The sequence below is a fragment of the Leptopilina heterotoma genome, unplaced genomic scaffold (assembly GCF_015476425.1).
Source record: "Leptopilina heterotoma isolate Lh14 unplaced genomic scaffold, ASM1547642v1 Lhet_307, whole genome shotgun sequence".
Lineage (NCBI taxonomy): Eukaryota > Metazoa > Arthropoda > Insecta > Hymenoptera > Figitidae > Leptopilina > Leptopilina heterotoma.
Window position 1 is genome coordinate 337,877 of NW_025111010.1, and position 15,992 is coordinate 353,868.

The 15,992-nt window shown below is 23.1% G+C and overlaps 3 protein-coding genes across 6 annotated transcripts in view; all 3 read left to right on the plus strand.

Moving 5' to 3' along the window:
* Positions 1–8,917, plus strand: part of LOC122504633 (rho guanine nucleotide exchange factor 12) — a 183,839-nt gene extending 174,922 nt beyond the window's left edge. For all 4 annotated transcript variants that reach the window (XM_043615817.1, XM_043615820.1, XM_043615819.1 and 1 more), the window contains 6 exons: positions 1,007–1,123; positions 1,970–2,146; positions 4,740–4,954; positions 5,195–5,345; positions 5,772–5,818; positions 6,283–8,917. In XM_043615817.1, the coding sequence (XP_043471752.1) occupies positions 1,007–1,123; positions 1,970–2,146; positions 4,740–4,954; positions 5,195–5,345; positions 5,772–5,818; positions 6,283–6,381 (806 nt within the window). In that variant the 3' untranslated portion in view covers positions 6,382–8,917. The remainder of the gene's footprint in view (positions 1–1,006; positions 1,124–1,969; positions 2,147–4,739; positions 4,955–5,194; positions 5,346–5,771; positions 5,819–6,282) is intronic.
* Positions 8,918–10,527: 1,610 nt separating this feature from the next.
* Positions 10,528–12,752, plus strand: LOC122504604. The gene is made up of 2 exons (XM_043615786.1): positions 10,528–10,816; positions 12,421–12,752. The coding sequence occupies exons 1-2, from the start codon at positions 10,682–10,684 to the stop codon at positions 12,490–12,492; spliced, it is 207 nt and encodes a 68-aa protein (XP_043471721.1). The 5' UTR covers positions 10,528–10,681; the 3' UTR covers positions 12,493–12,752.
* A 239-nt stretch (positions 12,753–12,991) lies between these two features.
* On the plus strand, positions 12,992–14,681 carry LOC122504602. The gene is made up of 3 exons (XM_043615784.1): positions 12,992–13,276; positions 13,603–13,836; positions 14,123–14,681. The coding sequence occupies exons 1-3, from the start codon at positions 13,028–13,030 to the stop codon at positions 14,258–14,260; spliced, it is 621 nt and encodes a 206-aa protein (XP_043471719.1). The 5' UTR covers positions 12,992–13,027; the 3' UTR covers positions 14,261–14,681.
* The last annotated feature ends 1,311 nt before the right edge of the window (positions 14,682–15,992 follow it).

The window sequence follows — 15,992 nt, forward strand, 5'->3', positions numbered from 1 at the left end:
CATTATTATTTATAAATTATAAATTATAAATTATTTAGCGAATAATTTTACTTAAAAATTTAAAAAATAATTGAATTTTGACGTTGGTGAAATTGACAACCTTTATTATCAAGGATTTAGAAAAGAATTTTTTTTAAATATTTAATATCATTTCTTGATCAATTATTTAATAAGGAAAAATTTTATAAAAAATTGAACTTTATTTCAATCCATTTCAATTTTTATAAAAATTTTTTAGAAGATGTTCTACTTAGTTTCTTGTCAAATTATTTAAAAAGTATTTTTAAAATTTTAATTTTAATCATTTCTACTATTAATTCGTGAAAATATATAACTTTATAAATTGTTTAATTACTTTTATTTTAATCAATCTCAAAATTCTCTTATATTACAACTTAAATTCGTTTATAAAATAAATTGAGCAACAAATAGCACATATTTCATTCATAAAATGTTAGAATTATATTTAAAATATTTAATTTGAATAAATAATCATATAGATATTTAAAAAATTTTATTTTTTTCAATATAACTAAAGTTTTAAAATAGTCGAAAGTAATTGAAATATTTTATTAAATATAGAATAATTTTCATTTTGCAAATAATTCCACAGAAAAGTTTGGTGTCTATTAACAATCGAAATTTAAATAAATCGAAGTATAAAAATAGATTTTACAAACAGAGAAATATGAAAATAATGAATAATAAATAAATATTATAATTCGTTTTGAGGATAAATAAATTAGAGCTAAATTGTAATAATTTAAATGTGAGTTAAGTAAAAATTCTATTAACTAAAGAACAATTTAAATAAAAAAAAGTCCAGTGTGAAAATTCAGTTTAATATTAATTTAATTTCATTCGGCTAAGTAGAAATTCGACCCACTAGAATTTTCAACTATTTATTTGTTTTATTAATTTTTCTATTTTTTATTTTTATTTCTTTTTATTGTTCTTGATGAAATATTTAGATACAAGACGATTGTATTAATTAATGTATATATAGGTATTGGAGAAACATTGCGAATTGTTACCTGTACACAATGTTCCCTTATAGAACCAGATGAGGTTCATATTGAAGAGCCACTTATTCTTGTTGCTGAAGAAGTGATCACGCCAATTGGTGAGTTTCTTTTTCAGAAGGAAATCAACATTTTTCATCTGCTCTTCTAACGCTCCTACTTTTATTTCACGCAACCTGTCAACGGCGGCTTTATACTTCTCTGATTTTCGATTGTCTTCTTCTCTTTCTCACTCTTGGTTCACGAATACAAAATTTCTAATTACTTTATATGTACATTATTACATTTGTTCTATAAAATTTATTTATTCATTTACTGAATTTGAATTTAATTTTAATGATCAATTTTACTAAGAGTCCAGAAAAAGAATCTAACACTTAATTTGTTTTTGAATCTATTTGTAAAAACAAAGTTAAATGTGTTTAATTTATTTGTTAAAAATATTTTGATAATACGTAAAGTTTTGTCTCCGTGAACCCGGAATATAATTTATTTTGTTCTTGCTGTGTTTGTATCCATTTCTTGTTCTGCCTTTTGTCTATCTTGTTTCATCTTACATTCATTTTTGATTTCTTAACTAAAAGAACAAAACTTTTCTTTCTAATACAAATTTTATATTTTTCATTTTCAATTACTTTTGAATTGTAGTGAAAAAGTACGTTTGTTAGTTTTTATTAACTTTTTACTTATAAGCTTTTTCTTTGAATTTTTCACCGATTTAGATTACAAATAAATTTAAAATTATTTTTTTTCAAGTTCGAAATAAATAATCTATTTTCTATAATTTATAAAATAAATAAAATGAAATAAATTTATAAACTAAAGTTTTTAGTTGAATATTTAGCATGATAAATGATTTATATATATATATATATATATATATATATATATATATATATATATATATATATATATATATAATGCCGTGTGTGTTATTTCTGCTGCAGAACATTTAAGACGCAAGGATGAAGCGATCAAGCAAGCTCTAACCGAAAAGCAAGCTTTGGTTGCCGATATGTTAAACCTATCTCGAGAAGATTTTGAGCATGTCGCAGATATTGCAGCAGAGCCATCTGAACTCGAGAAAGAACCTGCTGAACTGATTCTTGCTGCTATTAACCAAGGTGTGTTTTTATACCATTTTAATTATATTCTCTCAGTTTAATTTGTTTTTTGTTTTTCATATTCTTATTTTATTTAGGTCTTTTTAAAGATATTTTTTAAAATATATTTTTTTCAATTTTTTATAAATTATATTCTTATTTTTCGTTTCGTACTTTTTTAAATTAGATTAGTAACATTACTTTGCACTTTAAAATAATACACAATAAAATATTAAATAAAAATAAAATAAAAAAATTAGTTAAATAATAATAAATGAAATTAGTAAAAAATTATTTAAACACGCGGTCAAAAAGGAGGCGCATGAAAAGTCTCCAATTTTTATTTTCCGAATCTTTATTTTATCGAAATTCTTTTTATCTAATAAGAATTAATTATAATTTCTTTTAATCGAAAGAATAATTGTCAAAAACATTATTTTTTTGAATGACTAATTAACAGAATGTTTCATACTGCGAAAGAAAATTTTTTATAATCTTCAAATAACTGAATTATCATTTCTAAAAATTATTATTTTTTATATTTCTTATTAACACTAATATTTTTATTTTCGAAATGTCAATTTTGATAAATATTATTTTATAGATTTGTTAATAATTATATTCCCGAATTATTATTCAATATAATTCAAATATTACCGAATTACCAATTCTTAAAAAATTTATTGTTCCTAACAATATTTTTTTAATATGTGTAAATGTTCTAAATTCTAAAGTCTCTAAATTTTATTTTATCGAAATATCATTTGTTATAAAACTTTTTTCTTATAAATGTTTTTCAAAATAATTTTAACTTTTTCGAATTAACATTACTCATAATTTTCTTTACTCCTAATCATTCTTATTTATAATTACTACATTTTCTAACTTGTATTTCTTCTAACTATAACTTTACCGAATTGTCACTTCTCATAATTATTATTATATCGAAATATTATTTTTCAAAATTTTTGTAATATCTAATAATTTTTTATACCTACAAATTTTTTTATTGTATAATAACCAGTTTTTATAATTTTATTTTATTCGAATAATTATTTCGTATAATATTTTTCTTACCGAAATTATATTTTAAATAATTTTTTTTAATCGTTTTTTTATTTTTCCGAATATTCATTTTTCCAAATAATTCTTTTTCATAATTTTTATATTTCCTAATTCGTATTTTACATAACATCCATTTCTTCTAAGATTTAAATTCTCTAATTTATTATTTGCCTAACCTATAAATGTCATAATAAGAATTGCACCGAATAGTTATTTCACATACAGAATATCCGGTTTCGACGTTTCCCATCTCTGAAGAATATGGCGCCAAATTTGAAAATAGTTTATTATTTTATTATTTAAAAATGATTAATTATTACAAATATTGTTTAAAACAATTTCCCTAATGATATTTAGCGTAGTTTAGCGACAATTATTTTAAAAGTTCTAATGGAAATTATATTGGCGCGGTGTTGTGCATCAACGCTGAACTTAGTTTTTGATCATTTTTATCAATTTTTATGGTTATATAATTGAATAAAAATGTTAATTTGACAGTGTTTTGTTCATTTCGTAGTTAAAAATAATGTTTTAATTCTGAAAATCATCAAAATCGCATCTCCGTTCAATATAATTTGTTTATAACTTTTAAAATAATTGTCGCTCCAAAATTTTCTCAACGGATTTTGATTTCTTATAGTTTTAAGTGTATGTTAATATATTTTTCAAATTTTTAAAAGGCGTAGAACATTAAAAAAAATTAATTGTTTATAAAAAATTTATTAAATAATTATTAAAAAATAAACTTTTTAAAAATTTTCTAATTCTAAACGAAAGTATATTTTATCCCCTTTATATTCCCGCTTGGTTCATTTAAATCGGTTTATTCATTTAGGAGAAATAAAATTTTGTTTAAAAAGTTGCAAAAAAATTAATTTTGCAATAACTTTTATAAAAAATAATTTTTTTTTCTGTTTTTTGGTGGACACATTCTTAAGGCCAAATAGAAATGTTTTTTCAACATTTCGATTTAAAAAAAATACTTTTTATTTTCCGTGAAAATTTCACGAATTCTGACCCAACAATAAATTTTTTAAGAATTGGTAATTCGGTAATATTTGAATTATATTATATAATAATTCGGGAACATAATTATTATAATTATTAACAAATCTATAAAATAATATTTATGAAAATTGACATTTCGAAAATGGAAATATTAGTGTAAATAAGATATATAAAAAATAATAATTTTTAGAAATGATAATTCAGTTATTTGAAGATTATAAAAAATTTTCTTCCGCAGTATTAAAATTCTGTTAATTAATCATTCAAAAAAATAATGTTTTTCACAATTATTCTTTCGATTAAAAGAAATTATAATTAATTCTTATTAGATAAAAAGAATTTCGATAAAATAAAGATTCGGAAAATAAAAATTGGAGACTTTTCATGCGCCTCGCAAAAAGACAATTTATGTAAACATTTCCCTCATAAGTCGAATATATCAGTAAAAAATTTGCAGAGGAGAAGAATCTCTTTTTGGTAAAATTCAATTATTTCATGGAATTAAAAAATAATTTAACTGTGATGATTTTATTATTTTCAGCAAATCAATTAGTAGAAATGTTAAATTCCGCGTTGACTGTCAGTGAATCGGAAATTGTTCTCGCTACTAGAGGTGCTTCGTCATCACCCGCTGGTTGCGAGGCAACGAGTTGTTCCTCGTCTCGTGTTGAGCCGCAAATTCAACAACGCACCGTACCCGTTACAAATTTACAACCAATTTGTACAACTCTTAACACTCAGCTTACTGAACTTCTTGTGAGTTAATTTTTCAATTTCTCTATCAAAAAAACCATTTTCTTCTATAAAAGACAAGTAGCTGTGCTGCTTTGGTTCCTTTAGACTAGCATTAACATAGTTACTGTTAAAAATACAGTAAATTTAATTTGAAGAATTCAAGTTTTAAATTTTTAATTAAATAAGTTAGTTCATTTAAATTAATAAAGTCAATTGGAAATAAATTTATTAATGAAAGCAAATTTGAATTTAAATCTACAGAGAATTGTTAAAGTCAGAGAAGATGAACGAGAGAATTTACGAAGGGAATTGCGAAGAAGTCGAGAAAAGCTTCACGCAATGGATAATAAAGCACAGCGAGAAGAAAATTTAGTTACTTCAACGTCTAACATTCACACACAAACAGAAATTGGTGAGTTGATTTTTTTGAATGATAATTTTAATTTAGAGTACACAAAATTTTAATTTTAATTTCAAATTAAAAAGGAATTTAATTTTGTAAGGTTATAGGTGAGAATGATGTACAAGTGTGTGTATATATAATTGTAAGAATGATTGTGTGTTTGTTTTTGGGGTTTGAGAGATAACGAGAAAGAGGATCAGGTCAGTCTGTACTGAGGTCTGCGAGCGAGGAGACTTTTATTGTTAGACCTGACAAATAAATTTGTTTAAATTAAATTAAGTTTTATATTTTATTGTGGCCATCCTGATCTCACAATTTAAATCTGTATTTACTGTAAATTGGAAATTATAAATGAAGGGATTATTAGTGTTAATAAATTATAACAATCAATTAATTAGTAATCGGCTGATATTTAAAATATTGTTTTTTCTACAGATGAGGAACCTAAAGGGGAAAGCTGCAGTGAACAAGCTAACAAAGATGTAAGAAACCATTTTCTTTATTTTTTATTCAAATAATATTTTCTACTTCATCCAAACTTTAATTAATTTTCATTTCAATCAATCTCAATCACCTTGTGTCAACTATTTTCGGAGAATAATCCACCTTTTCCCGTATTTTCAAGAAAAAAGAAATTGTCATCCTTGTAATTAAAATTATTAAAAAACTAATTCATTTCACATTTTTTTCATAAACTTTTGATATCTCGAAATACTGCAACATGTTTCCAAAACTACTAATTTTTTAAAATATTTTGCAGTTTTTCTATTAAATAAAATTTGCTTCACTTGTTCACATTATACATTTTTCAATATTATTTCAAAACTAAGAGATACAATTTTTTTAATGCTTTCTATTAATATACAAAATTTATAAAGATAAATTTGATTTTTGAAATATTAAATATAAGAAATCACTCACTAAAATCTGTGAATTCTACCATTAGGATTTTGTCGACGCGGAGAGTGAACCGGAAAATGAAATTGAAGAGGGTGAGGAAAAAGTGAAAGCAGTAACCGAAGTAATGGGAGACAGTGTGGGTTGATAGCTCCACTAAAAATTGTCAGGGAATTTTTTGCGATAATTTGGTGCATTTCACAAAAAAAAAGAAAAAAATGAAAAAAAATCGAGCAGGTTCGAGCCATGAACGCTCGTACTAGAGAAAATCAAAAAATTATGTAAAAACAAAAAAAAAATGAAAAAAAACAATGAACGATGGCTAGTAGCTGTTTATCGAATGTAACAGTGTTAGATATCTATTACAGATCAATGGGTCTAAGCTTAAATCATATCACCAAAGATTTTATGTAAATGGATTCTTTCGGTGTTGTAGCAGTCGATTCGGTGTCTTAAAAGTCAACGAATTCGTAATCTACAGTGCTTTAAAAAAAAAAATGCTCTGCAATTTTTTCAGGAGAAAAAGAAGCATTGAAAATAATATTTGCCTGGATGGCGAATTTGTATTTATATATAGTCAATTTAATTTCGTACTCGATATTCGACGATTTTTCTACTAAAAAAGCCTCAAATACGATGTTCCAACAAGGCGTATTTTTTACACAATTTTCTCACTGGTTTACCTAAGAAAAACAAGAAAAGAATGCATGTACATAGGTATTCCAGTCAGTCCGATCTTGATATTTTCTATATCACTTTTGATGTTTCCTAGTCCATTTTTTTCGTATAAGAAGTATTTCTTTTCTTCGGGGACTGAAATATTGCAATTTTTTTTATTTATTTCTCGTTTTTTTTTTGAATTTGCAAAAAAATTTAATTCATTAGTTTCAAAAATTTATTTAAAAAATAGTTTTTATCTTTAAAAAAAATTGAATTAAATGCTTCAGTTTCTATTTTGACATTAAATGAAATATTTAAGTGAATAAAATTGAATATTTTAAATTCTGTTTTCAAAATTTTAATACAGTATTATTTTGAATTAAAAATTAAAAATTTGATTTTGCTAATCAATAAATTGATTTATTTATTTATCTAATCTTTGAGAGCGTAATAAAAAATTCCTTTTATAAACATTTTTTTAACGAAATGTTCCATTTTTATATGTTTACAATATTGGGATGATGAATAAAAAGTACGAAATTTTAACCAAGGACTTTTGCCGAGCCTAATTTATAGAGAAAAACAAAAAAACAGTATGCTCCGCGGCATTGAAACGCTAATTATGATCGATATATTGATAAATATAGATTTTTGTTCTTGTTATACATTATTATTATCATTATGATTATTATCTATTATTATTATTATTATTATTATTATTATTATTATTATTATTATTATTATTATTATTATTATTATTATTATTATTATTATTATATTATATTATTATTATATAATGTGCATGTGGCAATTAAAGCAGTTTTTAAATGAAACATACATCAAGTGCCTGTTTTTTACATAATGCAATATTTTAGAATAATTGTACTCATCGAAGGTATACAAAAAAATCCATTTTTCACTAATGTAAAACAATTAATTGTCATTGTACTAAACATTTTTAAAGCGATTTTACAAAGTAGGTTTTTCTTTCATGATATTTTTCATTTAATACGCAAGGAACGAGAAAGCTGATTTGATGTGAAAACAAAATTTCGGTGCTATTTTTTAAACTATATTATATAAAGTTCCTCATTTAAAAAAAATCGTTCGTGATTTTCAAACTCCAAAATTTTATTTTGCGAGTTTTTTCATTCTTTAATGAGCGAGAGACCAAAAATACATTTTTGTCAATAAAACATATACCTGCCTTCTTTTTTTGCAGTGAATATACAGGTATCGAAATATTTTCTTATTTAATCTTTAGAAAAAAAGAAAAAAAAATTGGTAATTGGAATCGTCTCTCGATTTTTTTATGTCCAGTGTTAAATGCATCCAATATTGGTAAACGTAAAACACACTGACAGGAGTTCGAAAGTATTCTAGTGAATAAGATAATAGTCGATTGCCAGAGGTATTCATTATAGAATAATGCAGCTAAATTAGACTATTAGTATATATTATATATGCGATAAAAATAATATTTGCTCTAAGGCGAAACTTTTTCGTAGGGAAAAAATTATAACAATATTCTTCTTCCATTATGGAGTCGCAAATGAAAAGGAAAAGAAAAAATATACCTGTTGTCTTATTCATAGACAGCCGAGCAAAAAGACTTGTCTACTTACATAAAATCTTTGTGACTGTTAGATATACTAATATCATACCTAATACTGAACTTTGAAATGGTTATATATTATAAATAGAAATAATAATGTACATGTATAAAAATATTTAATAACATTATTAGTTACTATAATAGTAATTATTATTGCTATACACACGCTTTCAGTGAAAATTTCGGTTAAAAACGACAAATCACGATTATATAAGAAAAAAAGAAAAAAAGCTGAGACTTTTTTCATGTATCCAACAAAAGTTTGACTTCCATGTTTTTAACCGAGGTTTCAAATTAGTCGTATTATAAGTCGTATCTTATTTTTTTAACACTTGAGCTTTACTATTATAAAACCAAGGAAAGATTTTTAGAATATTTATAATATTCAATAAATTTAAGTTAAAACTTATAAAAAAAAGTTGGGAGTATTTTTTACATTTACGGAATTTCTTGGATTGGACAATTATATGTTTTGCATTTAAATACAAAACTGAAAAGAAACAATTGAAAAAACTAAACAATTTCTATATATTTTTAATAATTTAGATAATTTCTATATTTTGTATATATATATTTGTGTAGAAACATTCGATTTTATGAATAAATTTTGTAAAATAAGTTAATAGATAAAAAAATAATAAAAGAAATAAATTAACACAAAAGAAGTAAAATAAATAAATTAAAAATAAAATTTTCTTTGATATATAAAATATTTAAAAAATTAAAAATATTAAAATTAAAACAAACTGGATGTCAGTATTAAGACATGTCTTAGAATTTTTAATGTTTCGACAGGTGATGTCATCACAATAATTATGTCAATATGACCTTAATCATATCTTTTACTCAGCTTTAAAAATAGTCAGAAGTAAACTATTCTATTTTTATTATAGTATAAAGTTGTTATGGTATTCAATAACAATCCCATAAAATATAAGTGAAAAATGTTTTTGGATTCCAAAAATATAAAAAATTAAAATTTTAGTATTTAAAAACCGATCCGAGAAGTTCTCTTGTGATTTTATAATAATAAAACCAAAATTTCCCAAATATTATTTTCAGAGTACGAAAAATTCAATTGAAAAAAGAATGGAGAAAATTGAAAAATTCTATCGATATGATGAGTTTTATTTAAAAAAAAGGATTATTTCGTTTCAATAAAAATCGATTTTAAAAAAAATCTTATGCACAATTTTATTTTCTAATAATACAATAATTTAAAATTTTTTTGCTGCAACAAAATTTGTTTATCAAATAAAAAGACATGATAAATCTTCTTATCACCTGATGAATATATTATCAAAGAATTTTAAATTATGCAATACAGCATTTTAATCATTTGTTGTAAATAAATGTTGAATTCAAAAAATTTCCATTACAATTATTTCTCAACTAAAAATACGCGTGAGTAATGAAGAGAGAATTATTGCCATAAACATTTTTGTTTATAACTATGTAATTAATATTCTATAATGATGAACAAAAAAAAAAGAATAAATAATCTGTAATAATTAGTTCAACATAAATTTTTACTAATGAACTGCTTAATAATTGTCTTCCAATTAATGTTAATAATTCTATACGTGCAATTTGTTAAATCAGTTTTTGTCACAAACTACGTCGTAAATTAAATAAAACATTAAATTTTCGAATTTCGAGACAAATGTTTAAGCTGTTAAACATTTTTTATTTGTAAACAATTTTTTAACGTAACTAATAATTTTTAGTGTTTTATAGAAAATAATTTTTACTGCGAGTCATATTTCTAGTGTAGAAAAATAATTCTGAATTATAATTTTAAAAAAGAAGAAATTTTTTCGAAATTGATTTTTAATGAAAACAAAAAACTGTTGCGACAGAAAAAAAAGAAAGGTGATGAAAGAATTTTGAAATGACAATTATTGATAATCTGACATTTGTGACCTGGAGGTAGCATCATCCGTAGCATCATTATCGTATTCCCCTCTCCTTTAAAAGTGTGACTCCCTCTTTTCTAAAGAGAAGAGCCACATCTGTGGTGGGTGAAAGCGAGTTGTAGTGGGAGTTGAAGAGAAAAGGAATGCCAGTGTAAGAGGCTATAGTAAAAGAGGTCTCTTGTAAATTGAGTCACAAAATCTATTTGTAAAATTATTTACTTGATTATTCTTTGGAGTGTGAAAGAGAAAACATTACAATGGCCTGCAGCAATCCAATTATTTGTATTTTTTGGCTACTTGTACTTGTGTTTGTTTCATTTATCGTGGCATTTTTCTTAGCTCCATTCTATGTTATTGTACACTGTCTGACTGCGTTTATAAGTGGACTTGATGTAAGTATAAAACACTTCGTCTTTAACTATGGCTAAAGGGTGGGGCATAAATTGTAAACAGATTTATCATCAACTTAAATCTGGAATATTCTTTTAATTTCATTATTTTAATAAATTATTCAAGTATTAAAAATTATTAACAAATTTATATTTAAATGTATTTACTAAATATTAACTGTCTAGTATTTACATTAATTATTATTTATAAAATACAATAATAGTAAATAATATAAAATTAATAATAAATGAATATTATTAATTAATATTATTAATTATATTTTTGTTAAAATTGTTTTTCTTAATCATTAATAAACTAATAAATATTAAAACTACTATATTATTAATTACCAAAAAATTAATACAAATTTATTTATTTATTGGTGTAAATTTAATTTCTTAGCAATTTTTTTATTAATAAATTTAATCACATTTTTAAAAATTTATTTTTTTTATTTCTTATTTTTAGTAGTTTGTTGAGTAATATTGTAATAGCTTAAAATGAGAACAAAACTGTAATAAATTTTATTTCAGAAATTATATTGCTTTTTATATTGATGTCTATGAATAAAAATGATTTCAGATATTAATAAACACGATTGAGAAATCAGATTTTAAATTTTCATTTGAATTAAAAATAAATTTTCTAATTTAATTTTAATTCATAAATCAATTAGTTTTCTCTATTTATTACCATACATAGAGAAAACTAATTGCGTTCAATAAATAAATTTCTAAATTAAAATATTTTAAAATTACTTATATAAAATTTTTGTAAGCTCGTTTTTATTATGTAAATAAATAAATAAATATTCCATCAGTCTTAAATGAAAATTCTAATTTTATTGAATTAATATAGTATTTTTAATTTACTTAATTCTCAAACAAAATATTTAGTTAGTAAATAAAAATTTGAATTTAAAAATGAAAAATTTCTTTTAAATTAGGTTTACAAATTCAGAAATTCTTTTTTCTTTAGAACAGAGATTGCGAGAATAAATTTTATCTTGATTGGAAAAAGAGGAATTTATGTTTCGTCATTTTTTAAACGATAAATATTTTTTACATTATATTTAATTTTATTCGAAAAAAATTATTCCATTGGGAAAAAAATGACAAATTGTAATTTAATTTCGGAAAGTATAAAAGTTTTATTTTTCTAAATATTTTGAAAAATAATTTTCGAATAATTAAAATTTATTTATTTTTTTTTATTTACAAGTAATGTAACTATAGGCCTGTAGCCTTTTTTACATAAGTGTTTCTTCTTTTCTCATTCTACCCTATTCACACAAACAAAACGCTCTTATCTTTACTAAATTGTTTACGAAATAGAATAATTTTTTTAGATTTTCACCGTTATCTACATTCAGCATCGAATAATTAATAATAAAGTATTTTATTGAAAAGAAATTAATAAAATTGAAATAAGAAAAATTCTATTTTTTAATACCGTAAAAATATTATTGTAATGAAATAAAAATATTAGTAATAAAATAAAAAAAATATTGGTAATAAAATAAAAAGATATTACCAATAAAATAAAAAAAATTATTAGTAATAAAATCAAAAAATTATTAGTAATTTTTAATTTTTATTTGTTACAGGAATGCGCAAATTTACTGTTGAAGGGAGTCCAATTTCCACATCATTGCGCGAAACAAATGTGCAACAGTTGAAAAAATTTTCTTTAATTTAAAAAAAATAAATATTAACTTAGTACTTAACATCATGGAATTAAATTATTTTTGAGAATTCAGGAGAAATGTGAAGAAGCTATATATATTTCACATATATTATATATAAAAGCATGGCTTTTTGCAGTACCTGTTATATTAATTATATTTATTTTTTAATAACCATTTTGTGCCAATAAAAAAATGTATTCATCACATATTGTTAATAATATATATGTAACATAAATGTATATTCTAAAGTATAATAAAATATTTTCATAAAGGCAATTTTTCGTTCTCGTTTCATTTTATATTAATGAATAAATTAATTTAATATTATAACAAATTTTTAAATTTGAAAATATACATGAAAGTATATGAATGAACTATTTTTAAATTTCACGCACGCGCAATTTATTGTGTGAAATATTTCAATTTCAAATGAAATTTCGGTCATTTTTGTAAAAAAATGTATAGAAATTTAATCTGTGAGAATATTTCACTTTGAAATATATTGTTTCGTTTGTCACATGGTCACATGTTTTATTTCCTTGTTTTCACAAGCAGAAAAAGTGTTTATTTTAGAAAATTTGTAAATTGTTATCATTGTTTGACAAGTAAAAATATGAGGAACATAGAGATTAAGGCTAAAGTTGGAAATCCAGAAGAATTTTTAGTCAAAGTAAAGGAAATCAGTGATTCTAAAGAAACTGTAATTCCACAGAGAGATGTATTTTTCAATTTACCTAAAGACAAGCCAGGCAGATTAAAACTGCGTAATTATCAAGTAAGTCTCAATTTTTTAATTAACTTCTTTATTTTAGTAGATAGTATGTTATTTATTTACTAGAAATTGAATTTTATTATTTTTTATAATGAATTTTAAAGGAGGAAAATGCAAACAATTTTTGTTTACAAAAACATAACCTCAAAATAAAAAGAAGGTTCAAATAGTTGAAATGTTGAAATTTACGCATTATTTTTAAAGTGCTTGCAATATTTACAAATATAATCTACCTATATTTGACCGATTTAAATCGTTTTTAAAAATTCTTTTTAATATTGCAATAATAAGAAATTTAATTTGAATTATCAGTAAACAATTAATTTCAGGATGGAACGGGAGAACTTATTTTTTACGATCGTCCAGACATTAAAGGACCAAAACTTTCTAGTTTTGAGAAAACATTTTTAACATCTGATGCTTGCAAAGGTATCGAAGGAATTCTTACAACTGCATACGGAACTTTGGGAATTGTCGAAAAAACGAGACTTTTGTACATGGTGGGCCAAACTAGAATTCACGTTGATCAAGTCAAAGGCTTGGGATCATTTATGGAACTCGAGGTTTGTTTCCTTTCTCAATTTAATATATCTAAATAAAATAATTAAAACTTTTTAGCCCATTAATAAAAATATCTATTGTAATTGCTTATCTCTAAATGTTTGTAAAAGAAATGCGGCTAATTTAAAATTAATAAAATAAATACAAATCTATAATTAAATATTTAAATTGTATCAGGAGAATGACTGTTAAGAATAATAATTAATAAGTTAATAATAATACTTATTCATAACATTTATAATTAACGAAATTTAATTTTGAAATATATAATTTGTTGTTAATTTTCAGGTGGTTTTGGCTGATGACGAGAGTATCGAACACGGAGAAAAAATTAGCAACGATTTAATGGATAAATTGGGAATTACTAAGGATTGTTTAATTTCGGGAGCTTATATGGATTTGCTCTTAAAAGAAAAATCCATTTAACAGGTTTCAAAATAATTTCTTCACATTAAACGTTTTTTTAAAAAAATAGTCATCTGGACCAATTTATATTCGATATTACGTTCGCTAATAAATAAGAAAACATTTTTCTAGTTTTTAAAAAAAAAATATCTATTAATTAAATACTATTCCACTTGACTACAGTTTTAATTTATATTATTTAAGTATACCTATTATACTATTTGAAAAAGTATCATACCAAACTTTCGTATTATATTTTTATGGTTTTAACTTTTAAAACTTAATGTAAGGGTTTTTAGGTCATTGAATTTAAATCTGATCACAGACCAAAAATAATGTTGGACATAATTTTGGATCCACCATTCTGAATTTTCAAATCTTGAGGTCAGATTTAAATTTAACATTCCCATATAATAATTTCAATAAAAATTTGTTAAACAGACGATGTTCTCTCAAAAAAATAAATAATATTTATTTTAAATTAAATAAATGAATAAATAAATTAAATTAAATAATAAATTAAATCAAATTGAATCTTACTTAACATCGGTTTAAATTAAGTCTGTTATAATTTTAACTTTTTTTTAACCAAGACAGTAAAATAAAGTGTGACGTTTTTTTAAAAAATAACAATCGAAAAGATCATAAAGAGCAAGAAGATAAAAAAGAGCTACCACATGCCTAGAGTAAGATCTGTTCGTATTAGAAATAATGGATAAAAATGTTCAAACATTATTATAACTTTGTTAAATACAAGTTTAATCTAATAGTAGGGGAGACTGGGGTAAACCCGCTCACTTTTTTTCAGATCGGTAAAAATCTAGGAAATTATTCTCTAAATCCAAGTTAATTTATATCATTTGAAAGCTTATGATTTCTACTAAAAAAATAAAAAAGAGTTTTTGATTTATCTTTTTTAGTTTTACTTAGAGAAACTTTTTAATACACATATACCAAATTTCGAAATCACAATTTTCCAGGGTAAACCCGCTCACTTTATCTTTTCAAGACGAAACAGTTTTATTTTTTAAATATTAAAATTCGTCTTATTCCCGTCTTAAGTATGATTTATTATTGATAATTTATGAGTTATATAAACATTTCTATAAACAACAAATTGGTTTAATAAATAATGAACATAGATTTCATGAATTACAACTATGGATTTAAAAATAGTGTTATATTTTATTAAGAGAAAGTGAAATGTAGTTACAATTTTGGTTTTAATAAGTCATAAATTGTGTTATTGTTGAAATATAATACGTGAAATTATTTTATTCTAAATTTTAAATTAAAAACTAAGTGAGCGGGTTTACCCCGACTTCACGTGAGCGACTTTACCCCGAGTGTATTCCTCACATTTCAGAATAAATTAATAGATAAATTAATACTCAAAAATAATGATCGAAAAACTTAAAAATCCAAAATACGTTTTTTTTCTGACACCTCTAAAAACATTTGATCGTCTCTGATTCTATGGTGAATTCATGAAACTAAACGAAAGTTCGTTAATATAAGTTGGATGGTAAGTACTATTCACAGTATCAATATCTCCATCTTAAGTTGAGTTCATCGCGTTAAATCGCTAGTGAGCGGGTTTACCCTGTGCGCGGGTTTACCCCAGTCTCCCCTACTTTAAATTTAGAAGAGATTTCATGTTTAGTTTATAGAATATAATGCGGAAGTTAGGAGAACTATCAAACAATATCAAGTAAATTACGAAAAAAGGAAAATTTTACAATATAAAATGTCG

Excerpts from the sequence above, each read along its gene's own strand:
- LOC122504604 (XM_043615786.1), top strand. The coding sequence starts at position 10,682 with ATGGCCTGCAGCAATCCAATTATTTGTATTTTTTGGCTACTTGTACTT. Across the intron at positions 10,817-12,420 it reads CGTTTATAAGTGGACTTGAT|GAATGCGCAAATTTACTGTT; the intron begins GTAAGTATAAAA and ends TATTTGTTACAG.
- LOC122504602 (XM_043615784.1), top strand. The coding sequence starts at position 13,028 with ATGTTTTATTTCCTTGTTTTCACAAGCAGAAAAAGTGTTTATTTTAGA. Across the intron at positions 13,277-13,602 it reads TAAAACTGCGTAATTATCAA|GATGGAACGGGAGAACTTAT; the intron begins GTAAGTCTCAAT and ends AATTAATTTCAG. Across the intron at positions 13,837-14,122 it reads GATCATTTATGGAACTCGAG|GTGGTTTTGGCTGATGACGA; the intron begins GTTTGTTTCCTT and ends GTTAATTTTCAG.